Source organism: Copidosoma floridanum, unplaced genomic scaffold (assembly GCF_036245765.1).
Source record: "Copidosoma floridanum isolate Cflo_tuat_1 unplaced genomic scaffold, Cflo_Japanese_pri ptg000019l, whole genome shotgun sequence".
NCBI lineage: Eukaryota > Metazoa > Arthropoda > Insecta > Hymenoptera > Encyrtidae > Copidosoma > Copidosoma floridanum.
The window spans coordinates 19180780-19204445 of NW_028321896.1; the positions used below are offsets into that span (position 1 = coordinate 19180780).

The 23666-nt window shown below is 35.0% G+C and overlaps 4 protein-coding genes across 10 annotated transcripts; 2 read left to right on the forward strand and 2 right to left on the reverse strand.

Moving 5' to 3' along the window:
* The first annotated feature begins 406 nt into the window (after positions 1-406).
* Positions 407-5491, forward strand: psidin (phagocyte signaling impaired). Its single transcript, XM_014355464.2, has 10 exons — positions 407-686; positions 1127-1354; positions 1509-1762; positions 1836-2059; positions 2143-2458; positions 2528-2832; positions 2896-3154; positions 3231-3476; positions 3560-4180; positions 4261-5491. Exons 1-10 carry the CDS (start codon positions 629-631, stop codon positions 4480-4482), a joined length of 2733 nt encoding a protein of 910 aa, XP_014210950.2. The 5' UTR covers positions 407-628; the 3' UTR covers positions 4483-5491.
* Positions 5311-13597, reverse strand: Set2 (SET domain containing 2). Of its 3 annotated transcripts, none has more exons than XM_014355496.2 (17): positions 13075-13597; positions 12760-12940; positions 12167-12656; positions 10404-11918; positions 10121-10296; positions 9589-10042; positions 9392-9511; positions 9187-9315; positions 8881-9082; positions 8691-8788; positions 8300-8594; positions 7555-8221; positions 7412-7469; positions 6971-7338; positions 6360-6886; positions 5961-6281; positions 5311-5888 (listed from the first exon to the last, which is right to left on the reverse strand). In XM_014355496.2, the coding sequence occupies exons 4-17, from the start codon at positions 11891-11893 to the stop codon at positions 5736-5738; spliced, it is 5058 nt and encodes a 1685-aa protein (XP_014210982.2). In that variant the 5' UTR covers positions 11894-11918; positions 12167-12656; positions 12760-12940; positions 13075-13597; the 3' UTR covers positions 5311-5735. The 3 variants fall into 3 exon arrangements, with proteins under 3 accessions (XP_014210982.2, XP_014210981.2, XP_014210980.2); XM_014355495.2 differs by having other exon boundaries at positions 9589-9715; positions 9785-10296; XM_014355494.2 differs by having other exon boundaries at positions 9589-10296.
* On the forward strand, positions 13401-23656 carry GTPBP1 (GTP-binding protein 1). Of its 2 annotated transcripts, none has more exons than XM_014355499.2 (11): positions 13401-13732; positions 20463-20761; positions 20831-20942; positions 21039-21219; positions 21285-21463; positions 21531-21683; positions 21749-21998; positions 22072-22216; positions 22283-22601; positions 22676-22950; positions 23030-23656. In XM_014355499.2, exons 2-11 carry the CDS (start codon positions 20663-20665, stop codon positions 23210-23212), a joined length of 1896 nt encoding a protein of 631 aa, XP_014210985.2. In that variant the 5' UTR covers positions 13401-13732; positions 20463-20662; the 3' UTR covers positions 23213-23656. The 2 variants fall into 2 exon arrangements, with proteins under 2 accessions (XP_014210985.2, XP_089449025.1); XM_089592899.1 differs by lacking the exon at positions 13401-13732 and adding an exon at positions 19680-20048.
* LOC106641189 (uncharacterized) lies at positions 16316-18547 on the reverse strand. Of its 4 annotated transcripts, XM_089592939.1 has the most exons (7): positions 18480-18544; positions 18169-18385; positions 17899-18029; positions 17518-17812; positions 17269-17452; positions 17024-17187; positions 16316-16944 (listed from the first exon to the last, which is right to left on the reverse strand). In XM_089592939.1, exons 4-7 carry the CDS (start codon positions 17753-17755, stop codon positions 16721-16723), a joined length of 810 nt encoding a protein of 269 aa, XP_089449065.1. In that variant the 5' UTR covers positions 17756-17812; positions 17899-18029; positions 18169-18385; positions 18480-18544; the 3' UTR covers positions 16316-16720. The 4 variants fall into 4 exon arrangements, with proteins under 4 accessions (XP_089449065.1, XP_089449064.1, XP_089449063.1 ...); XM_089592938.1 differs by having other exon boundaries at positions 16316-16926; positions 17518-18029; positions 18480-18547; XM_089592937.1 differs by having other exon boundaries at positions 17518-18029.
* Positions 23657-23666: the final 10 nt, after the last annotated feature.

Consider the following 23666-nt stretch of genomic DNA (forward strand, 5'->3'; position numbering starts at 1 on the left):
TGTATTTGAATTCCATGAATGGTCAGGGCGTCGGAGAGGGGGAGGGGTTGGATCAGAGGGGGGAATGTATATATTTTGTATTGGAGAGAAAAAGAGATGAGATAAGTATATGCAAATGTGGAGTCTGTAGAGCGGAGGTCCCGAGGGGAGTTATTCTGGCGAGGGAGATCGGGGAGTTTCGTACCCGTACGTGAACTCAATATACCATTCTCTCGAGTATCGGAGTCGAATTATTTCTAAAAAGTGCCCTTGTCGGTCGACCCCTCTTTTTTTTTTGAGCGGCTCTCGCGACTTGCACGGTTTTAAACTGCGGCTCCGCTGGTGAGTTACGCGGGGAGCGCGCCGTTTTGGAGCAAAGGCACAGTGGCGTAGGGACGAGTTAAAAGAGCGTGGGGCTGGGGCTCTCGAGACGTTCATCGTGTACATCTGCGGGTAAAATTAAGACTTACGCCTCGCGTTCTACATCTACAATTTAAATATACAACAGGCACACATACACGTGACGACTTATACGGCGCGGCGGCGGCAACGGCGGCACGGCAGCAGCTCTCCGCACATCACATCAGCTCGATCATTAACGAAGTGATGAGCAACCATCAGAGCCTTCGGTCACCCGACAAAGTACAGAATGGCGGCGAAGCAGAAGCCCGATGTCGTGACGGAGCGCCGGCTTAAGCCCATCTACGGTAAGCCGACTGATGCTTGTTGCTCTCGCGCAATATACCACACGTACATATGTACATATATATATATAGGCGTATATATATTTATATGTATACACGTACTTATATCTCGTTAGATTGTCATTGCACACAAGCTGTACAACATATCAATTTAATATGCACGACGGTCCCCCGACACTGTGCCCCCGTCTCCTGGGACTGTCGTTGCTCTTTGCAGCACCCGGGGACGCTCGGTCGCGAGAGTCGGGCACGCGCGCCGGCACCGCGAGGTTATGTAATTATATGGTACTCATTGGTGGTGGTGGTGGTATATCATCTAAAAATGATATGATGTTCATGGTGATGCCAATAAAGATCTTGAGTATGATGATGATGATGATGATGATGATGATGATAATACACTGCAGAACTTATTCGCGGCTACGTACTGCTGCTCGTTTCAGATAGGCTTGACAATGGGAATAACAAAAGCGCTTACCACGAGGCGGAAAAGTTCCTGAAGAAGCATCCGAAAAATCAGTGCGTCCGCGTTCTGAAGGCACTGGCCCTGCTTCGCCTCGGTAAGGAGGACGAGTCCCAGAGTATCATTGACCAGGTGCGTGGAGAGTCTGGACCATTCGAGGAATCAACGCTTCAAGCCATGAGTATCTGTTACAGGGAAACACAGCAACGTTAGTATTATCATCAATATATTTGCCCAGATATCCCATAGTCACCTCGTTGATTATTATAACTTGTCTGTTCTCCCAACGCACTGATTACTCGACTTATAACTTCATTTTATTGCACTTTGAAAACACCGTTAAACGTTTTTTCTTTTTTTAGCTGAGAAAATCAGCGAGGTCTATGAGGCCGCATCAAGAGCTGATCCTCAAAATGAAGATCTTCTCACGCATCTTTTCATGTCCTATGTGAGATTGGGGGATTTCAAGAAACAGCAGCAAACAGCGTTACATTTATACAAAGTAGTTCCTAAGAATCCTTATTACTTTTGGGCTGTTATGAGTTGTGTGATGCAGGCTCAGCATGAAAAGGACGAGCAGGCCAAAAGAATTTCTTTGATGTTGGCAGAGAGAATGGTTTGTTTTATTTATTAGCTGTGACCTTGATGTTTTTCATAAATTTATTGAAAAATTTTTTTTTACATACTAGGTGCTAAAATTTATCAACGAAAACAAAATAGAGGCAGAGCAAGAAGTGCAGTTGTATTTGATGATTTTAGATCTCCAAGGAAAGACAGATGAAATACTTAAAGTTTTATCTGGCCAATTGGCAAATTTTCTCACTCATGTTCCGCAACGTAAAGCCAAATTACTACTTAAGATGAAATCTTTTGATCAAGCTACAAAAGCTTACGAAGAACTTATACGTAACGAGTAATTGTTTATTAAAAAAAAAGTGTGCTCTATCGCCAATGTAATGCGTACAATTAACTATTTTTATTTTATTATTTTTCTAGTCGAGATAACTGGGTATATTATCAGGAATATTTAACAGCAGGTCTACAGTGTCAAACAGCTACCAAATGTTACAAGTTTTTGAATGAAACAATCACTCTCACATTTGATGACAAAGTACGATCGCCTCAACTTGCGCGTTTGGAATTACTGAAGCGTGCTAATGAACAAAAATTGGAAATCGAGCATTGTGCACACATATGTGATGATATGAGACAATATTTCAAGCAATTTGGAACCAAAGGATGCGTAGTTGGTGAATTAAAATTATATCTACATCTCTTGAGTGATGCTGATGTGGAAGAATTATTAGAACACGTATGAGAAATGATTTTTTTCGCAATGAGAATATTTTCTATCAATTGAATCAATTTTATAAATTGACAGATCGAGACTGATATTGGGATGGTGGAAAATGAATATCCAGTAACGGTAGACCAAATGCAAAAGCATATTCATTTTGAAGAGTTAAAACGTATTTGTGGAAGACATCACCAGCCGAGAACGAGTGACGAACAGAGAAGGGAACTTGTAAAATATTTTACCGAATCATACAAGAAAGGAAATGCTCTCTGTCCGAAGGACACTAGATTACCAACTGATTTCTGTCCAGCTGATTCTTACATACTTCTGGCTGTTCACATCTTGCATCAATTGTGGAACGACACACGAGAAGCAGAATTACTGTGCGAGTATGTCGTTTTCACATGAATTAACTACTATTAAAACATTTTTTACATTTGTATTTGTTTTAGAGCAATGATACTTTTAGAAGAAGGACTAATGTCCAGTCCTGCCAATTTTCACATAAAGATACTTTTGATAAAGACATATTTAGAGGCAGGATTAGCAGAAGCTGCTGATTATGCTTATTCACTGTTAGATTGTAAACATATCCAATTAGATTCCCTAGGTTACCTACATGTACCATTACTCGCGCCTCTTGGTTTTTTAACTCAGGCAGCGAATTGTCTAGACAATGCTGCTAAATTTTTTACTTCGAGTTACAAGGATGTGAGTTAGTTTTATTTCATTTCCGTATTTATTTTCAATTACTTTTAAAATACTTATGCTTGTCCTAATTTTTCAGAGCGCCGATAATTTAGCGTTTGCATTTAGATATGGGAGTTTCCTCAAAATCGAAGAATTTCTCGAATTTCAAGAGCGTTTGAAAAATTCAATTCATTTTGCTTCAGTTACCGTCGACAAAATGTTATTAGAGTTGAGCAATTGCGAAAGTCCAAATCAGGTTGCTTTAACGCTATCCACCATGAACGTTAAATACGCAGAAGACCCTATTCGATGGGATAAATTGCGCGACAATCGAGATATAGATGTAAGGATTGTATTATCTTTACTAGATTAATTCATTCAAATAAATCATCAAATACTAGTTTTTACACAAATTTACGATTCTAGGTTGTGGTAGGTTGGGAACCACTTCAAGAAAAGGACGATGATATACGCATGAAAGAGGAAACACGGGAGTGTATGGTTTGTTTACTGGCTGCTCGTAGTATTATTCTGAGAATAATAGCGGCTGCCAATGATGCATCAGATTCATCTGCAACCATGTCTTTATTAGCTGCCGAATTAAGAAAATTGCAAAATGAAACAATTCCTTTGGTTCTCAAAAAATTCGAGTTTGTATGTGTTGATGATAAAATCAACAGAATAAATAGCGTTATAGTTCCTCTGGATGCTGTGGATCGTTTGCGTGAAATTTATAGCTCCAAACAACTGGGTTTGATTGCTCAGTTTGCCGATTCACTGGCTAATTCGTCATACCCCGATGCGGAATGCCTCGAGGCACTAAAAGAATCGGATTGTTTGAAGCTTTTGCTTGTGCCCCAAAGAGACTTGGAAGCTTCATTAAAAAATATTTTATTCAGGGCGTCCACTTGTGGAGAAACTTTAGCTTTTTTGAGTGCCATTTGTACTTTAGCTGCATCACACATCAAGCCTAATATTTTAAAAAAGAAAAATAGACGAAAAAGTACAAAGGAAACTGAGGTATCCGAGATGATATTGGAGAACAAAGTAAATATTCTTACGTATTTGAAATTGAACTTTTTTGTTTAACCGTTTTTACAATATAAAAAAAATTTTTTTCTTTCTAGACATGGTCTATACTTTCTCAGATATTGTCTACCAAACTGAAACATTTGGAGTCTACTTTAAGGAGTCTTGAAGAAATGGAAGTTTATGCAAATTTGAATGTTTCAAGGGAGGCAGCTTGGAAAGTGAAAGAACGAGCAAATAGGAGTCTGAAGTCTTCTTGTAGCTGTCTTAGAAAACGTGTCGAAAATACTCAAAAACTTATAAACAACTTGAAAAGCTGAAATTTTACAATTATTTTGTACAAAAATTTTCAATCCGCTCAAGTACATTTGGCCAATGAATGTACATACAACTTTGTTGTTATTGATAATTCACAATATTTACCATTTTATCTCCATCACAAATACGCTCGTATTTTTTACAAACTCTTTAGCGCAAACATGTTTTTGTTTTCAATACATGTTGATATTAAATAAGAGAAAAATCTTTTTCAGATAGACTATACGCTTAACTGTTGTATGCATATAATACATGTGGAGAGACATGAAATTTTTTATTTTTCAACACTGCCACGAAGCAAAACAAGATAATGAACTTGAAAAAATAAATCATTGAATGGTTTTTACAAAAAATACATACTAAACTCGACAATTATTATTTTAACGTTAAATAAAATCGTGGAAGGGGCAGTTGAAATGTAACAATGCTATTAATAAGTAATTTAGAAAATCTACGTAAAATAACTAATTAGCTGTAAAATATTTACATGGTTCCTATTTCCAATTCCTGGGTAAATTGGAAAAAATAATGGTGATAACATGAATAAAAGAAATTGTACCGTGCCATTGATTAGAAAAAAATGTATCTACATATAAAATTTGGTGGATGGCATTAGGAAAAAATATTTTTAAAAAAAGACTTGGCATCAGTACAATTTTTAGGTAAGAAACGTTATGTTTACTGATACCTGATCGATGTTGTCCTCAATTTCTTTGTTGTATTAAAAAAAAAAAATAAAACAAAATAATAATTTTCATCCATTTATGTAAAATATTTGGAGGATGACATGGATTGAATAAGCCAAACGACACAAATGTTGTAAACGCGCTTTTTATCATAAATAATATATATGCTTAAGCGAATATACTATATAAATAATATATTCGCGGTTTACAAATAGCTTCAAATTTTACATTAACAAGTTTGTTTTCTTGCTACATGATAAATTGAGTTCATATCAACAATTTACAAAATGATAGTAAGAAAACATCTCACAAAAAGTTCCTGTATGTTTAGTAACCTAACAATTTGTACAAAACTTTCAAAATTAAAAAATCAAATATCCAACAATCACTATAGTTATCTTGAGACATTTCATCCACCACAATAAGTGATCAATATTTTACAATAGTTTTTCACAAGTTCGCGTGACTTATCTACACAAAAATACTTGAGGAATAAAGAAAAGTTCACATAGATACAGTCATTTTCATAATAAATAGCGTAAATCACTTTCCTTAATTTATCGTTGAAGTTAATCTTCATCCGTTTTCTGGTACACTGCACCAAATTTACTCATATACTTTCGAACAAAGTCTTTAGCTTTATGCTTAACATTGTCATTACACTCCAACTCATCGACACTTTTGCAATGTTTTAATTCTTTTGCAAGGACAAAATGCGTTAGCTGAAACATAAATAAATAATTTTTGCAACTACAGTAAGATAAAAGAAGTGTAGAGTTAAACAAATATACTACCTTGCGTGCAAGATGTTTGAAATCTTCAGTATTTGTAATTCTTCCTTGTTTACAATCGTTTTTTCGATACGGATTAAGGAAATGTACCATCACTTCGGCCATGCTGATTCTAAAAGCATCTTTGATTTTCCGTTCTGTCGTTGGAGACATGTCAGAAGTAATTGTACTATGCTTTGAATACGATTTCGATTTGCTGCTACGCCTCATTTTCTTCATTTTTTCCACTTGCTCTTTTATTTTGGCTCTCTCCTTGTGTCGTCTTAATTTTTCTTTGATTTCTTTGTATTTCTTGTGATCTATTCTATCTTCTTCTCGCCGGGGCTAATAAAAAAAAAAAATCAATAATCTTAATGACCACGAATAGAAAGTTAAATATATATCTATGCATAGAGTATTTACGCTGATGATTCTCTCTTGAACGAGTCCGTCTCGACGTTTCTTAGGTTCCGGGGGAACGCACTGCTCTACTTTGATTTCGTCGGCCTCCATAAGCTCAACCAGCTGTTGTTCAGGAGTGCCCAACTGCGGCTCGACTTCCTCCTCCTCGTCATTGGACGAACTCGTTTCGTCGCTCGACTCCGAAGTATCGGAGGAATCAGGTTGTACGGCGATATGGTCGGGTGGTGGTGGCAGCCATTGAGAGACTCGGTCTTTCACATGGAAATAGTAGAGTCGACCTTTCTTATCTCTGGCCCATTTCCATTTGGGTGGCAAATCAAGTGGTGGGGGTGGCAGTGAATCGAGAGAAGGCTGTTCAAGTTCAGGTTGCACTGGCTGCTGCTGCTGAGTAACTGAAGCTGTCGTTGGCCCATTTTGCATCTGAAGTGGCACCGCAGCTGTTGCTGGGTCATATCCTGGTGGATAAACGATCTCAGATCCTCCAGCTGCAGCGAACATGGTAGCAATAGTCTCAGGTGTAGCTCCTTCTACAAATTTTTTAATTTTCGAGCTTAGCTGACGTAAAAAAAAGCATTCTCTTTAATTTTAATCATTTAATTTGCCATTTTTACCTGGAACTTGGCAGGGAATAGCTTGCCATTGGCCCAATTGTTGGTTGAAAAAGAGTGGATAACCCGTTTGTGGATCATATGCTGCGGTCGTGTTAGGATCCAAGCCAAGGGCAAGACACTGCGCCTCATGTTGCTGCCACAAATCTTCATGCTGGCGTCGTTGCCTTTCTTCCTCTTCTTTCGCGACCTTCAAGGCAAACAATTGTCGACGCTCATACTTGGTCATGCGCGGCATCGGCACCAAATTTGGCCGTTCATCCAAGCCTCTTTTGTCTTTGGACCTTCCATGCTCGAAATCCGGCGAATCTCTTCCCCGACGCAACCGCTTGTCTGAGTCACTACGTGAACTATACCTGTCAGTTCTATACCTGTAAAACATCAGTTTAGTTTTAACAAAAATTGTAAATTGAAGATCCAACGGTTTTATACTATAAACCTCACCTGTCGAAAAAGGTACCATCTCTAACTTCTTTTTCTACTTTTTCTTTGTATCCGCGATCTAAAACGAAACATTAAAAAATTGTCACTGGGTAGCATAAAAAGAAATTAAAACCTTATCCAATTTAATTTATCACAATACTTACCAGCTTCTCTTTCATGCTCTTTCATTTGTTCTATCCGCTCTTTCTTTGGTATACGAAAAACTTCTTTCAAATTTGACCAGTCAGCAAGAAGATTAGATGCCAATTCGGATATTATTGAATATTCATTGATTTCTCCTTTGATATCGCTCTTAATTTCTACAGGCTTTTTAACGTCATTTGCATTAGAATTGCTCGTAATTTCGGACTGAATTTCGTCCTTACTATCAATTTCCATTGGACTAGTGGTAGGTTCGTCGCTACTACTCAATTTTAGTTTTGACTGATCATCATCTGGCGAGTTTCCACTAACAGGAGAATGATAATGTTGCTTCGACCACTTTTCTATTATGCTAAGTACTTTGCTATCTATTAGCATTGTTTTATTGGGTATTGGCAGTGTGCTCAGAGTTTTCAATATCTCTAATCTGAATTGTTGAACAACGTCGGTATCACTTCCGATAACGTCCATCATGTAACTCCATATTAATCGGAGACCGTGATAATCAAGGAATAATCGTCGGCAGGGGTGATCTCCGGATTGTATTACTTTAAGAAGACGTGTTCTGTGTTGTATTTCTCTACTTCGAACCATCAATCGACTCAGAGTTAAAGTATGGGTTCGATTTTTCAAACCAGTACGACATAATTTTTCGATCTGTTCTTCCAACTGAAACATTACATTTTAGATATTATGTGATTCAAGATTGTAAAATAATTTTAAAAAGTTTATTTTTTTACAACTTACATCCTCATCTTCCATGTGATCAGACACTTTCTTTTCAGTTTTCTTTCTCCTCACTTGTTTCCGGGGTTTCTTTTCTTTAATTTCTTTATTATCTTCTTTATTTTCTTCCTGTGCTTTTTCTTCTTCTCCTCCGTCTTCTTCTTCATCTTCTTCTTCCTCATCCTCGTCTTCAGTATCATCGTCATCATCTTCCAGATCATCCATGAATTCTGACTTTTCTTTATTGTCCTCTGGATTATCACCTATCCAACCTCTACAATTCGCTGCTTCACAGAAACATTTTTGTGCCTCTTTTCTGAAATATTCAATGCAACATTCATGTATACAATGAGGAAAAACAATCGTCAAGTAGTATTTTTGAAAAAATTCATAAAACAATCATTCTACGAACCCATATCTTTGGAAATGATAGTCAAAAGTGATTTCTTCTCCTGCAGCTACAAATTTTTTAATAAAAAATCCAATCCTTAATTCACCATTAACAGTCCACTAAAATAGTGATTAGTAGTCAAATGAATTATGCATTTTAAATCAAAACGGAAAAATAAAATCCTACACCAACTCTATTATAAATTGTTTACCTTTTGAGTTTCAGCATTCGGATCACAACTGTGATTAATGAAACGAGATACGTTGCCTTTCATTGTTGCATCAATAATTTGATCGGATTTCAACGCCATAAAATAGTAATGTCTATTTTTGTCTTTTGAATATTCTTTTGCCCTTTTTCGGAAATCCTTTGGATTCACTACCTCACCAACGTATTCCATAATGAAATCCCCTCTGCAATTTTTCAAAATAATAATAATAATAATAATAATAATAATAATAATATAATGCAAAGCTAATCGTTACTAAAATTAAATTACTAGATTGGTACAACTTACGCATCTAAACTGGTTCTGGCTCTTAAACCAAAACCCTTTTTCTCGGTGCGAAACACTTCGCAATCCGCGTACTCGCTATTTTGAAACCGTTTATTAGTACATCTATCGCCAACAAGACATCGAGGCCCACTAAAATCACATATTAATCACATCTATTCTTCACAACATAAAAATTATCATCGAATTACATAAATTGATCCATCACCATTCAATCATCAACAGCCTATTGAGACAATCTTCACCACAAGCTAATTCTCCTCTTTCAAATTCTTCTTCAGTTAAAAAACAATCACATAGCATTCGCTTCGTTTCCTTATTTGTATAACTGAAAGAGTATTTTTCATTAAATTTGAAATCATTTTTGTAAATGAAATTTGATCAAATAAATATATTTCAACTCACCGTTCCGTCAAGTACAAATTGTCCTTCAAATGTTCAAATTGACTAAGCCTTTCTTCCATCTCCCTATCTGCGTTCGCAGAAATCATTGGCAGATGAATTTTCGCTCCAATTGACTTGAGAGTTGACGCTGTTGAAGAAGTTTCATTTATCAATGAAGTGTTAGTAATCACAGTAGAACTACCAGACGTATCCATACTAGTATTACTGCTATGGGATGGAACTACCACCACATCTTGGCTTTCCGTTCTCGTTTCTTGCTGCGATCCCACTCCAATAGATTGTGATTTGAAATCATTAAACGAATTCGCTGAGATGCCTGTTGAAAATCCTTGGATTCCCAAAGAGTTGGGAATATTTGCGTTTGGTTGGTTCACTGCCCAAGCTTCTGAATTGCTCATCTCTAATTCACTAGATCGTCGCCAACGTGATTTTACTTTTACGGGCTTATTTGAATCTGAATCATAACCAGCAGTTGCATTATTAATAGATGGTAATGGTGTAAGAACATCTTGTGGAGCAGTTGTTTTATTACTAGAATTTTCCTTGTCCGACTGAGAGGTTTCTGACGAGTTATCAGAACCATTTTTGTTTTGTCCTTTTTCTAAGGTTGCTTGAACATTGTTTAGGAGCTTATCCTGTTCTTCTCGTTGAATGGATATTTTAGAAGATTCTATAGATGTTTTTGTAACTAAGCCACGACCTCGAGACCTATATTAAGCAAAGAAGAAAAATTTTCAGTTAGTGATTGAGAAAAAAAAAATTATAGCTACTTGTTAAGTTTTACTGAGAAGTAATGAGAAAAAAATTGCATCTACCTTGGTTTCATCAAACCAATGGTTCTGATTCTGTTACTACGGCGAACACCAGAAGAACTTGTTTCTGATTCAGTCGTGTCAGTGCTTCCACTGCGACTTCTAAATCCAGACTTTTTGTCACCTTCATTCAATTTGTTAAACACATTTTTGTTGTCTACATTAGGGTCGGAATTTTTAAAACTACCTGACGATAAAAAAGTATCATTGCTATTTTCACTACTACTAGATACTTTAACATCTTCAGAATCAGCTTTTGCATCCATTTCACTATCCCTGGAATGTTCTTCACTACCAAGTACCGCATTTTTAGATGCTTCAAGTGTTACTTTTGTATCCAAAGAATTACAAATATTCTTTTCTTCTACAGTTTGACTATTATTCACTAATTTATCCTTGAAAGAATCAGTAGTGGATGCATCAGAAACATCTTGACTTTCTGCTCTTTCAGACATTGACGAGCTAGTATCATCTTCTTGCAGTAATGCTACAACATTTGGCAATGGTAACACAGAGCTTTGAGTATTATTTGCCTCGACAGTATTGGCAGACACAGCAGAACTGTTTTTTTTTCTTCTAACTGTCTTTTCTCTACCATCGGAATCAGACGCAACTTTTTTACTCGTTCGGTCTGTCCTTTTTTTTACTGAACTGTCAGGGGTGGCTTGGTTTATTGACTCTTGAGGCTTTCCTTTACCTCTGGATGAACTCCTTAACGATCTATAACTTTCCCTGTGGGAAATATCAATAACACTTTTAGGTTCTTTCACAGACTCGGTATTGTCAGTCATCAACAAACTAGCAACACTTTGTTCTATTTGTTCTATTGTTTCACAGTCACTTGTATTTTTATAGTTTTCATTGATCGATGTTACACTTTCAATAGTTTCACGTGGTACAACATTCAAAGGCTGATCTATATCCTCTGTTTCTATGAGAGTGTATTCAACGATATCTTTATCATCAAAATTAGGGTCATTCATCAGCAAAACTTCTTCAAGTACAACATTCTCATCCTGCGTTATACAAGTACTGTCAGTTACTTCAGCATCAACTTCCATTTCTTCACAAATAATTGTTTCTTCTATAACATCTTCGGACCAAACAACTTCATTGACAATATTATCACTGATTTCCATTTGTTTTTCAACGTTCAACACATTAACATTTAAATCACTTTGATCAACACTATTTTCACCTTGATCACTTGCACTTTCCGTTGTGGATTTTTCTTTTTCTACAACCGTCTTTTTACGCCTACCTACTTTTTTAGGAACTACATTTTTTTTAGATGGCTCTTGACTGTTATCACTATCGGCAGATTGTTTAGAATCTTCGGAATTGTTGACCACTGGGGATGCAATATCACCATTCAATTTTAGCTCTTTCAATTGCTTTTTAGTTCTTTGCCTATTCGACTTTCTCACAGCTGGTGGTGGGGTTGGTTTTTCTTTTTCCGAGGCTTTTGCCTCTGTCTTCCTTGGCCGAGCCATACTTATATTTTATTCTAATCGCTATCTGAAAATTATTATGAAAAATATTAACTTAGCCATAATTTTTATAAAATATAGTAATACACCTCAATGTAACCTAAAACATCGAATTGATAAACTAAAGCGGATAGATAAAACAAATTGTAACTTATAGACATCTTGGTAGTCAATAAACAATGACAATTCAAGGATGAGCTAACCAAAGAATGAATGAGAGGAAGAAAAAGTCGACATGCATTTTCGTTGTATACTAGTAATGGAAAAACGACTTACCAATATTTAAAATGCGCTAAGACCGTAAAGCTTCGAGATCGAGCATCGTTGCTGCTTCAGTCAATTGTTTGAAACTGCTAAGAATCCAACTTGAAGCAATAACGAGGCATCATTATTATTATTTCACTCGCGACTACTTATTATATTTGCTAAAATCCAAAGACGACGCTTGATTCCCGCAGCCAGCAGATACGTAATAGTGTAGCTTGGACTAGCTAATAAGTACTGCTACGATGAGAGAGCAGCAACATTGAAATAAAATTTCGCTGAGTCGAGAGAGAAGCGAAAACGGAGCGAAAGACGGTCGAGCATGAATTTGTCCTTGTGTTGGCCCGTTAGGCGAGGCTACGTCCAGTAATAATGTGACGAAATAAAGTGTTCACGAGGTTTTAACTGTCCAGGGTGATCGGATGAGCGACGTTTATTTCGAGACCGTCTACTTATTCAGGTCCACAGCAGCCTGATGTAGCCTGATGTGTATGTTGACCACCTATAAACAAATAAATAACACACGAATCACCCAAGGCTACGCTTTAGAACGACGCGTAAAATTTTTGATTTTAAAACGACGTTGATGTCAGCGTCTTAAGTACCGTTCTTTATTCTACTTATTATCGGACAAACAGTTGTGATGATTAGATGTAACGTTGACAAGATATATTATTGGCTTGTAGGTAAGTAGAGCTTGTTGATGGTGAAGCCACTCCAATGAAGTCAGACTCTTGGGCCAGAAGAAGGAATCGTACACAGAAACAAACGATGAGTTCACTGAGTCTGAAAGTTAAACGGATTGTTATATATCTATATTGAGATTCATGGTAACGAGGGGTGAGAGCGCATGCTGCGTGTGTATCTCTCTCATAATATGATATAAGCTTGTAATTCGACTTAATCTTATGTGTACTTACTGTACTCGAATGACGTTAATACCTAGGATGTATTGTACGATTCATACAGTTTAATTAACATTCGTTGACCCACTACCCACTACGATTGATTCGATCTTGTTGTGTGTTCTCCAAAACAGTCAGCACACTCCAAAGTTGCAAGTTTGTATTTACTTAAATATATTTTGTACATAGTACATCCGTACAAGCTGATCTGATCCAAGTGTCGTCGCTCTCTGCGTGCTCGTGCTTGGCTGTGCTGCGATGTAATCTCTATATATTCTTTGGCTCTTCGCGCGCGGTCGCTGCAGTGTCACACCGAGAAAGCGCCCAATACATTGCACACTTCGCTTCGGCTCCCTCTCGCTCCCTCCACTCTCCACTCATACACGACTCCGAATTTTAGTCTGAACTCTGAAGTTTCTGAACTGAAAGTGCAACCTCTGGCCACTCAGGACTCAGTTAAGTACTGTTGTGTGTAGATTGTGGACTTGTGGACTTACAATTACGCATGTAAATACAATTTCTGTATATATACGGTATATCAGTATATTACACTGGCTGCGTCTGCTACTGACAGTTATCAAGGGAGAAAGAGTTATAGCATATATTAAATATATTGAAAGATAAAGATAATTGTAGTTGGGCAAAAGAGATGTCATTGGCGCGCTAATTTGAAGTGAGTAATTCAATTCCTTTTTGTAATTTTCCGAGAAAGTTTTTTTTTCAATTTTAAAACGGTATCGGAAATTTTTTCTCTTTTTCATGCGCATATAAGTTACGAGTCGAGAGTATATACTTAATTAACTTTGGGGATACAATTTGATTGAAGCATTCTTACGTTTTCAATGTATAATATTATTCATATGTATATTTATTTCTTTTTAGTATTATAAAGGTGTGTGTGCATGTGTATATATATGACTGAAATCATTGCCGGAAAAAAAATTCTTTGTCCAAAACCTTAGATTTTTTTTTACCTTTACATGTATACTTTAGTCAATAATCTCACAATCATTAAAATAATACGAATATATACCTATCTGAAACAGAACAGATATGTAATTTAACGACATATGTCATCATTCTCATCGTTATATTAAAAGCTATTGCGTTATCCTACATTTCTAACAACAGGTTTCGAGATGCTATAGAATTACAGAAACATCTGCGTGCTCCAATTGTGAAATTTTCAAACGAAATAAATCTTACTTTCAGAGTAGCCGAAGATCTCAAACTAGAGATATATATCTCTCTCAGGATCGAAGCTCTTTCACACTCACTCGTATTATGTACTATATGTAGCATATACAGTTAAAAAAAAAAAAAGTTTTATTTCAATATTTTGAGAGATAGAAGTGTTAAAAATTCGACAATTCAGTGAGATTTTTGGCTTAAAAACTAATTTTACAAATCACGAAAAAAAAATGATTTTTGGCTTAAAAATAAGTAGTTTTACAAATCACGAAAAAAAAAATCGTATTATACACATTTCTTGCATTAATATTTCCACTCTTGCACAAATTCAAGAAATATTGTTTTGATTGTGCGATAATATATATAGTAAGACAGTATAATATTGTGAAACGCAATGACCGAAAAATGGTACCCACACAACATATGTGTGTGTGTGTGATAGCATATTTATTTTTTAACAGTTCATTAAGCTGAATTTGGTTTATACTTGATATTTTTTAATGAATCAGAAAATTGATTACATTCTTTATTTGAACATCGTCGCCTAAAATGCTACGAAATCTCAAGAGCGTGTTATTGTCTTCATAAACACCTTTTGTTTTTTGTTGTCGTTACATTCGGAGCCCGTAAACGAATTTTTTTTTAATTTTTTAATTTTTCATTATTTTACAGATGAGTCTCGGATCGGTATGATTTCATCGATATCTTCATTGATTCGCTGACACAGTACTCAAGTGTAGGCCTTATAGAGTAACATACGCACATCAAAATAAGATGTATCTATCGTCATTTTTGGAGTCGTTCTTAGAAGTATATAATCAACGTAACATCTTAATGATCTTGCTTATGATGACCCCCAAGAAATTCATTAAGCATACGAGTCAAATTTAAATGAGGTGTACTAATTATTGTGAGGGTTAAATGAGGATCATCATGTCACGATTATTTATGTTTATTTATGATAATATATATACGTTATATAATCCTCATTTAAATTTGACTTATGCTTAAAATGCATTGATTGGGGGTCATTGTAAGACCTTATGTTAATTATATATTTCAAAGAGCAACTCCAAAAATAAAGAAATAAATCCCATTTTGACGTGCGTTTGATGTTGCGGTATTCTAAAAAAAGCCTGCGTCAGTACTCTGAATAAGTACTGTGTCAGCGAATTAATGAAGATATGCCTTGAAACTATCGACGACAACATGAATTTTCTCACAAAGATTAAGTACACGCTATTCAAATTTTCAAGCTCAAACTTACCGGTTTTTCGTTAAATAATCTGTATAATATCAGGTTCACTACAAACTGGCAGCGGCCACGAAAACGGAAATCGTCCGCGCGAGTTGCGTGCAATATTTTTTGCAACAAGTATGTATAAGAAATATGGATGCGTGTTTCAAAAGTAAATAAAGTAAGTAATAATAAACTGAAACACTTACGATGGTAATAAGTTTTATAATTTATTATTGCGAAGAAAAAAATTTTTTTAGCTTTGGATGGTCGGAAATATATATTTACAGTAAAAAATGTGCTTGAATACCTGGAAGATAGCATACACCAAAAACATATCAAACATATTAAAAATATCCTTGTATTTTTAAGTTGTGTAGGAAATTTTGTTCTTTTAGACAAAATACTATTTTTTACTTCGGACGTTTTACGTGGCTTTTGGATGTTTGTTCCGCCTTTGGTAGAAAAAACAAAAATTTCCTAAACACGTAAAAGTTACATTCAACAGTTCAGAATCTATAAATACAGATTGTATACCCCTACGGTGATGGCGGTCATGTAATAAACACTGCTATTTGGTGTGTGAAATAGTTTTTACTATGATTTTTTGTCCCGCAACAGTAACACGATATTAAGAATAGTAAGAACTTCAGAGGATTACAAGGGATTTTTTTTAAACTTGACGTTATAAATCACATTACGACCATACTTTTTAAAAGATAAAAATTGTATCAGTCGTACCTTACCTGCCAAAGTGTGTAGATTTTGCATTATTTGAGTCATTCATTCTCTACAATGTCGACTTACGCTGTAAATGACAAAAATTGGTTCAAAGTAGCCAAAAAATTGTTTATTAGTATCTGACTTTTTTAATATGACATTTACAAATTAAATATTTAGTAAAAACTCGAGGATTTCATAAGAAAATAATTTTTTTTATCATAGATTTTTTTTAACAGTGTAATCCTAAAACTTCATTCAATTAAAATTGTTTTTGTAATATCTAATTTTACTTGACAGTTGCCAAAAAAATGTTAAAAATGAAATCAGATTTAAACAAAACATTAAAATCACATTAAAAAGAAATTATATTATTCAAATTACATATTTTACTCTGGTGCTTGGTAGATTGATTGTGCCCCCATGGTGCATGTCTACTTACGTAATTGTCTGAGAAGAACAAGGTGACAATGTGTTATAATAGATATTACAGTTTGTATCAAAATCAAAAAACTATATTAAACCAGCTTCTTCTTCTGCTTTGCTTGCTAACTCCATGATATCAATCTCAAGTCGTCTTCGGGACTTGTATGGTAACCTTCGCATAATTCCCGTCAAATGCACAGAGAAACCTTCAATGTCATCTATCTGTTTATTAGTTTTCTCAATCACCCTGATTAATTCAGCAAAATCAGGCTCCTGATGACTTCGTTTTTGACCTGTACATGGTTCATTCACTACAATTATTTTGAAAATCATCATTTCTATAAACAGCTATTTTCATACAGCTACAAAGAAAGTCTATTTTTTAAATACCTCTCATTTGGCTGGTAGTACTAGATGTTGGCTTGACCCTTAGAGTTTTTTCTGAGATTGATTTGCGACTTTCGCTTGGGTAAGAGCCACTAGAGCTAATAGTTCCAGAAAGATTTGGCATTTCATCCACTGTACTTGCTGGGCTTTGTACAATAATTGATGACCTGAAATGTGTACATGAAGTACCCTAATTAATTCTTGATAAAAAAGTAGAATTCGAAATATTTTAAATGTAAGGTACTTACTTATTTTTAGTCTGAGTCTCAGTTAAGAAGCTCATGACTTCGTAATGTCTAAAACTACTTTTTAGATTAGTGTGTGATGCTTCAGAATCACTGGGTATGGAAGCTAATGCTTTTTTATGAGCTTTGTTATAAGAATCTCTCAAATTTCTCCATCTTTTTTTTACAGTGTCAGGATCAAAGGTGCCTGCACAGAAAAAAAAAAGCTTTTGTTTAGCAAGTGTATGTCATGCGAATGCAAAATATTTATACCTTCCAGGTCTTGCGCCACATCCTCCCATGCTTCTTGCAGAGAAGTAAAACTCCGGATTTTTGGAGATGTATCGTGATTCCAAATACAAGGATGTTTTTGTACTGATGCAATGAGCACCTCATCCCAGTCGCTCCAAGCTTTGTCCTCACGACTTCTCTTAATTTTCTTTTGCACCTGAGGTTCTGAGTCCATAACATATTCAACTCTGTATTCAACGTCTGAATCAACGGTTGGCATTGTTTTCAAAATATGTGACTTTCCTTTCTCAAAATACACGTAAATCGGCAAGTTTGTCTGCATTTATACATCAACAATATAAAGATCAGCTTACTAAGTTCACCTTGTATTGGTCAGTTTTAATATTTACACATTTACTTAACCTCTCAAAATATAATCTTCATTTGTAATGATTCAGTCAATATTTCAGAAGATCAATGTCACAAAAACTTTGTAGATACATGTAACCCAAAATACGATTAGTTTTGGGTAAAAAATGTAGACAGCACTATAACTGAAACAAAAAGTTTATAACAATCTCTTGCACAAAAACAAGTGTGTATACTTCTACTAACTGATACTTAATATTAAATCTAACACTATCTTTGAGGATGGAATGATGGATAAATGAACGTTTGTATACAATTACACACTTTTTATTTACTGAAGAAAAGTGCAGAAATGAAGGATAGTCCGTCGACATAAAAGCGTCATCTGCGTCATGCGTATATTAAAGTGGTTTGGTTAAGTGGTGTGTTCAGTGTTGCTACTTGCGCGCAGTCGTGCATCTCTCGTTCACGTTCAGTCTTGTTGTTCGCCGTCCGTCGTCCGTGATTCCGTCCGTCCATCCCGTATTGGAGCTGAGCTGGGCTACAAATTACAAATGAAGCAAAAAAGAAAATAAAAATTTTTTGAAAATTGACCTCAAAAAAAATGTACGCCCCTACACACAACAATACTTAACTGTAGTTGCAACTTTGCCAACCGTTTTCTTTTTTCTTTTTTTCAATAATTTACGCATGGAATCGGAGTTGCGGCAATTTTTAGATTCAACAAAGGGGAAAAAAATTAACTTTCATTCGTCAGAATTTGAAAACCGCACCATTCAACGCTAATCTTATCTATAAATAATTACCGAAGATAAAATAGATACGGCATCGTAGATAAGATTAGAGAGTCCATTTCCTTTTGGAAGTCGATTTTCGGGTAATTAACAAATTCTTATCTTGCGGAAAGATAAATAGAAACTCTGTGACGACTTTTTATTCTCTATCCATTGGTTTAGGTTGCGGCTGGTATGTAAGTAGTAAGTATTGACCACATGGCTCTTCTTGAATACCAAGGAAATTACTCTTTACCAAAATGAAATATGACAGCAACATTTCGGATCTCAACGAATCATGAATCATGAGGTTCCCTGTAAGAGTTGAAGCTGCATTAATTTTTTACCACCCTCGGGCCTCAGGTTTTGGTCTATAATGTATAGTACTGTCAGCATAGCAGTGTCCATCTGCGCGAGACCGCTTCTTTACTATTATGTGCTAGGGTACAGGAAATTAGGTAAAGGGAAAAAACACACTGTCGGTTATATTTATAAAGTTAAACTGAATTTATTGTTGTACAGCCTTGCTGTTCTCTACATACAAAAACCTATATAGTATTTATATAGAAAGATGTTATTACAACTATCTTTAGTACAACTTAGCTCTTTATAGAATAAAATTCTATTATATCCATTAAATTTTCAAGCAGTTTAATAAGTTAAAAGTTCAATTATATACGATAACTACTGACAAGCGCCCTCTGTGTTCAAGCGGAATCAGTGAATATATATTTACAGATACATACATCTTTGTTACTAAGATTAATACTTTACACAGTTTTTACTTTTTATGTAAGTTCTGAACCGAACACATAATTACAAATGTAATCAATATCGATGTAAACCTTCCATTTCAATTGAAATGAATATGTAACTTAAGTTACAGCCAATAAAAATCATTCAATTCAATTCAACAACAAGTATACTTACTCCAGAAAGTCCGCAGTCCAAAAGCCGCGGGGGAGGAGAAAAAAAAAGACTAAAAAAGAGAGAGTTCTGCGCGGAAAATTAGAATTGCGCAGACTTCTCTTCTCTCTCACTCCTATGAGGAGCTCGCAGTCTCGCGTATCTCGCACTGCTCATAATATATCTTACGAGAATCCTTTCACTACATGCATATTAAGTATTATCGAAGTATAGTTAAAAGTCATTGTATATAATTAAAGCATATATAAACTTTCTTTGCTTCTGGCAGTAAGCTGTGTAAGCTCTCTAAAGTACCTAAAGTACGCAGTTGTTCTCGCGCATACGTGTGAGAAAGCTGTTGACGTTTCTTGAGGACGGTGCATTACTTAGTATTTTTTTTTTTTTTTTTTTTCATCTAATAGTGTACACAAAGATACTTGTGTTTGATACAGTGTTCTGATTATTTGAGTTAACAATTCGAATTATTAGTTTTTTTGAGAAATGGAAGGTTTTAAGCTGTGACAGGTGAGGGCTTTGTTATTAATCTTTAATTCCTTCTTTCTCCTTGGTACTATATGTATACACGCACATATATTTATACTCACAACATATTTGTGACGCAGTTTGTTTTTTTAATCCGGAGGGGGACTTTGTTTGACAATATTTGTTGCGATTATTTTTGACTTTGCAATTCAATGTCACGAAAAACATTCGCGATTCAAAATAATATGTATGTATATTTTTTTTTTATCTGATGAAATTGTTAACTATGTTTCGAATCATGCCAAAATTTGTCTTTATATTGCATACAAGTCAATTTATTTAATATAAGAATACAACAAAATATAAAAGAACATCTTGCAGTGATTTTATTGTTTTCTTGGTATGATTATAGGATTTTTCTTGTTTCGCTCAAATAACAATATATTGTTGTTTTAGCTTTTGTTCCAGCTGAGCAGTCAAAGACAGCCTATTTTGAGTCTATAGTGATGCCTATGCCAGCCACTCTTTACAGAAGACACTTTGGATTTAAATTTTGGAGAGCACGAACGTCTACAATAACACTAAATTCTGTATTTGAGCACAACTCACAATTGTAGATAATAAGTATATAAATATCTTTTAAAAGCTACTTAAGCATGTCAGCACCAACAACAACGTTTTTACCTTTTTCGCCTCAAAATAATGAGAAAGAATTTTCTCAGTCACTCGTTGATTATTCACTTATTAGGGGAAAGGTAAATATTATAAATATATCTTCTATCATTGTTAAAAACTTTTTTCTTTAATCTGTTATTTTTCTGCAGGATGTATTGGTCAGTCCATCTGAAGACCAGTATGAATTATTATTGAAGAAACTGAAAGAAAGAATTCAAGATGGTGGCAGTGAAACTATATTTGAAATCGGAGTTGGAGGAGGTGAATTTTAATACAATTTTTATTATTTCAATAAAATGAAATTTAGGTAGATGAACAACAACACTGACCAAAATTGTTTGTTTTATTTAAATTTAGATGGATCAGAAGATGGTTTGAAAGACGATGAGTATGAGGCATCAGTGGCTACTCTTCAATCATTGGCAGCAACTCTGGAAGCAGATTGTGTCTTATTGCGTCAAAATAAAGTGGAACGCAAGCTGACAGGACAATATTTAGTCAGAAAACGTCTAGATCAACAAGACTTTTTGGAAATAAGGTGTGTACATGTAGAAAACTACGCAAATCAATAGCAAAGATAAAATGTAATTTTTCCTTTAATAGGGTTGCTGTAGTTGGCAATGTTGATGCTGGAAAATCGACATTACTTGGTGTTTTAACCCACGGAGAACTTGATAATGGACGAGGATTGGCACGGCAAAAATTATTTCGACACAAGCATGAAGCTGAAACTGGAAGAACAAGTTCAGTTGGAAACGATATTCTTGGTTTTGATAGTGTCGGTTAGTAAAATTTGTGTAAAAGTATTATTTCATGCCATTTTACTTATTAATCTTCCAATTTATTTAGGGAATGTTGTTAACAAACCTGAGCATGGATCTCTAGACTGGGTTAAAATTTGTGAAAAATCTTCTAAAGTCATTACCTTTATTGATCTTGCTGGTCATGAACGTTACTTAAAAACCACAGTATTTGGGATGACTGGACACGCTCCAGATTTCGGTTAGTCTCCACATCAATTAAAATTTAAAATTTATAATATAAAATGGTTTGTCCTTTACTTTTAGGTATGTTGATGGTTGGTGCAAACGCTGGTATTGTCGGAATGACAAAAGAACATCTTGGATTGGCATTAGCACTGTCGGTACCAGTTTTTGTAGTTGTGACAAAAATTGACATGTGTCCGCCAAATGTATTACAAGAAAATCTGAAGCTGTTAATGAGAATCCTAAAATCTCCTGGCTGTAGAAAAGTTCCAGTTACTGTAAAAACTCCTGATGATGTAGTAATAAGTGCTACTAACTTTGTATCCGAAAGGTTCGTGTGAAAAGAAGTTTTTAATGTGGACCTTCTCAGAATTACTTTTAAGTATACTTTATTTTTCTTCCAGGCTATGTCCGATCTTTCAAGTTTCAAATGTAAACGGAGAAAATCTAGATCTCTTGAAAATGTTTTTGAATCTATTAACTGCCCGAATTACTAGTCATGACAATGAACCTGCCGAGTTTCAAATAGATGATACCTATTCTGTTCCTGTAAGAGTATAATAATAATTTATTTCACCTCGTTTTAATTTGAAATAAACATAATATGATTTTTAGGGAGTAGGAACTGTTGTTTCCGGGACAACTTTAAAAGGCGTTATACGCTTGAACGATATATTACTTCTTGGACCGGATCCCCTTGGACATTTTCAGCAGATTGCTGTTAAAAGTATTCACAGAAAAAGAATGCCCGTGCGTGAAGTGCGTGGTGGACAGACTGCAAGCTTTGCTTTGAAAAAAATCAAAAGATCGCAAATTCGCAAAGGTATGGTAATGGTCTCACCAGCTCTCAATCCGCAAGCTTGCTGGGAATTTGAGGGTGAAATATTAGTCTTGCATCACCCAACAACCATTAGTTCACGCTATCAAGCAATGGGTACGTTAAATTTAACCAAACTGTCCATTATGAAAAAAAAAAAAAAATTTGTTTTAATAAAAAATTAATTTCAGTACATTGTGGCAGTATTCGACAAACTGCGTCAATATTGTCCATGTCTCAAGACTGCTTGAGGACAGGAGATAAGGCTTTGGTTCACTTTAAGTTCATAAAGCATCCGGAGTATATAAAACCTGGACAACGAATGGTTTTCAGAGAAGGTCGTACTAAAGCTGTAGGCAACGTTTTGCGATTAATCCCACACACGGGACCATCTATTGCACATTTATCTTCCAGGATTAATAAACCAAATAAGCCGCAGCAAAATCGACAGAATACAAATGCACAAGTAATACTCCTTCATCATTATCACAATTACAATGATAATCAGTTGACAAATTTAAAAATATTCGTGAATTTATTTTCAGATGTCAGAAAATCCGGAAGCTAATAATAGCACAGATACTCAAAATGCCAAGCGCGAGAATACATCGCAAAAACAAAGTTCAAATCCTGCGAAAAAAGGTAGGGCTAGAAGAGGACTAACACAAAACAATGGCAGTAGCTCTGTGCAACCACTTGTGGAACAGAATCCTCCTTCAAATATTTAAATGACAAATAATTATGTATAAAGTATACATAAATCTTTAATTATTATTCTATATAGTTCTAAAATAGTGTTAATGTGTGAAAAAAGTGTAACTTAATACGTTTATTTCAAGTATTAATAAGATGGATAATTATTTTTATAATTCATGACATGTTCTAACTACGAGGTAATATGCTGGTATTATTGTAGGAACGTTGTATTATCAGATAGAATTTCACTTGAGTATACATTTAGGTCAAATAAGTAATGACTGAATGAGAGCGTATTATGTTGGACAACAAAATTATTTTTGTGAAAAAATATTTAAAACTATTCATCCAAATCAAAATTTTAAAAATGCACAATTTAATGGTTTAAAGCATACGTGTAAGAAAATGTATTTCAAAAAGTTCTTGTTCTATTTTTCAGAACTTCTAATGTATAAATATGACATAATAAAGAATTGGAAAAATCAA

Excerpts from the sequence above, each read along its gene's own strand:
- Set2 (XM_014355494.2), bottom strand. The coding sequence starts at position 11,893 with ATGGCTCGGCCAAGGAAGACAGAGGCAAAAGCCTCGGAAAAAGAAAAA. Across the intron at positions 8,789-8,880 it reads CGAATGCTGAAACTCAAAAG|TGGACTGTTAATGGTGAATT; the intron begins GTAAACAATTTA and ends TCACTATTTTAG. Across the intron at positions 7,339-7,411 it reads GATGGTACCTTTTTCGACAG|GTATAGAACTGACAGGTATA; the intron begins GTGAGGTTTATA and ends GATGTTTTACAG.
- GTPBP1 (XM_014355499.2), top strand. The coding sequence starts at position 20,663 with ATGTCAGCACCAACAACAACGTTTTTACCTTTTTCGCCTCAAAATAAT. Across the intron at positions 20,943-21,038 it reads TGAAATCGGAGTTGGAGGAG|ATGGATCAGAAGATGGTTTG; the intron begins GTGAATTTTAAT and ends ATTTAAATTTAG. Across the intron at positions 22,951-23,029 it reads GACAGAATACAAATGCACAA|ATGTCAGAAAATCCGGAAGC; the intron begins GTAATACTCCTT and ends ATTTATTTTCAG.
- LOC106641189 (XM_089592937.1), bottom strand. The coding sequence starts at position 17,818 with ATGCAGACAAACTTGCCGATTTACGTGTATTTTGAGAAAGGAAAGTCA. Across the intron at positions 17,453-17,517 it reads TGTGGCGCAAGACCTGGAAG|GCACCTTTGATCCTGACACT; the intron begins GTATAAATATTT and ends TTTTCTGTGCAG. Across the intron at positions 16,945-17,023 it reads TACTACCAGCCAAATGAGAG|TGAATGAACCATGTACAGGT; the intron begins GTATTTAAAAAA and ends AAATAATTGTAG.
- psidin (XM_014355464.2), top strand. The coding sequence starts at position 629 with ATGGCGGCGAAGCAGAAGCCCGATGTCGTGACGGAGCGCCGGCTTAAG. Across the intron at positions 3,477-3,559 it reads GCGACAATCGAGATATAGAT|GTTGTGGTAGGTTGGGAACC; the intron begins GTAAGGATTGTA and ends TTACGATTCTAG. Across the intron at positions 4,181-4,260 it reads AGATGATATTGGAGAACAAA|ACATGGTCTATACTTTCTCA; the intron begins GTAAATATTCTT and ends TTTTCTTTCTAG.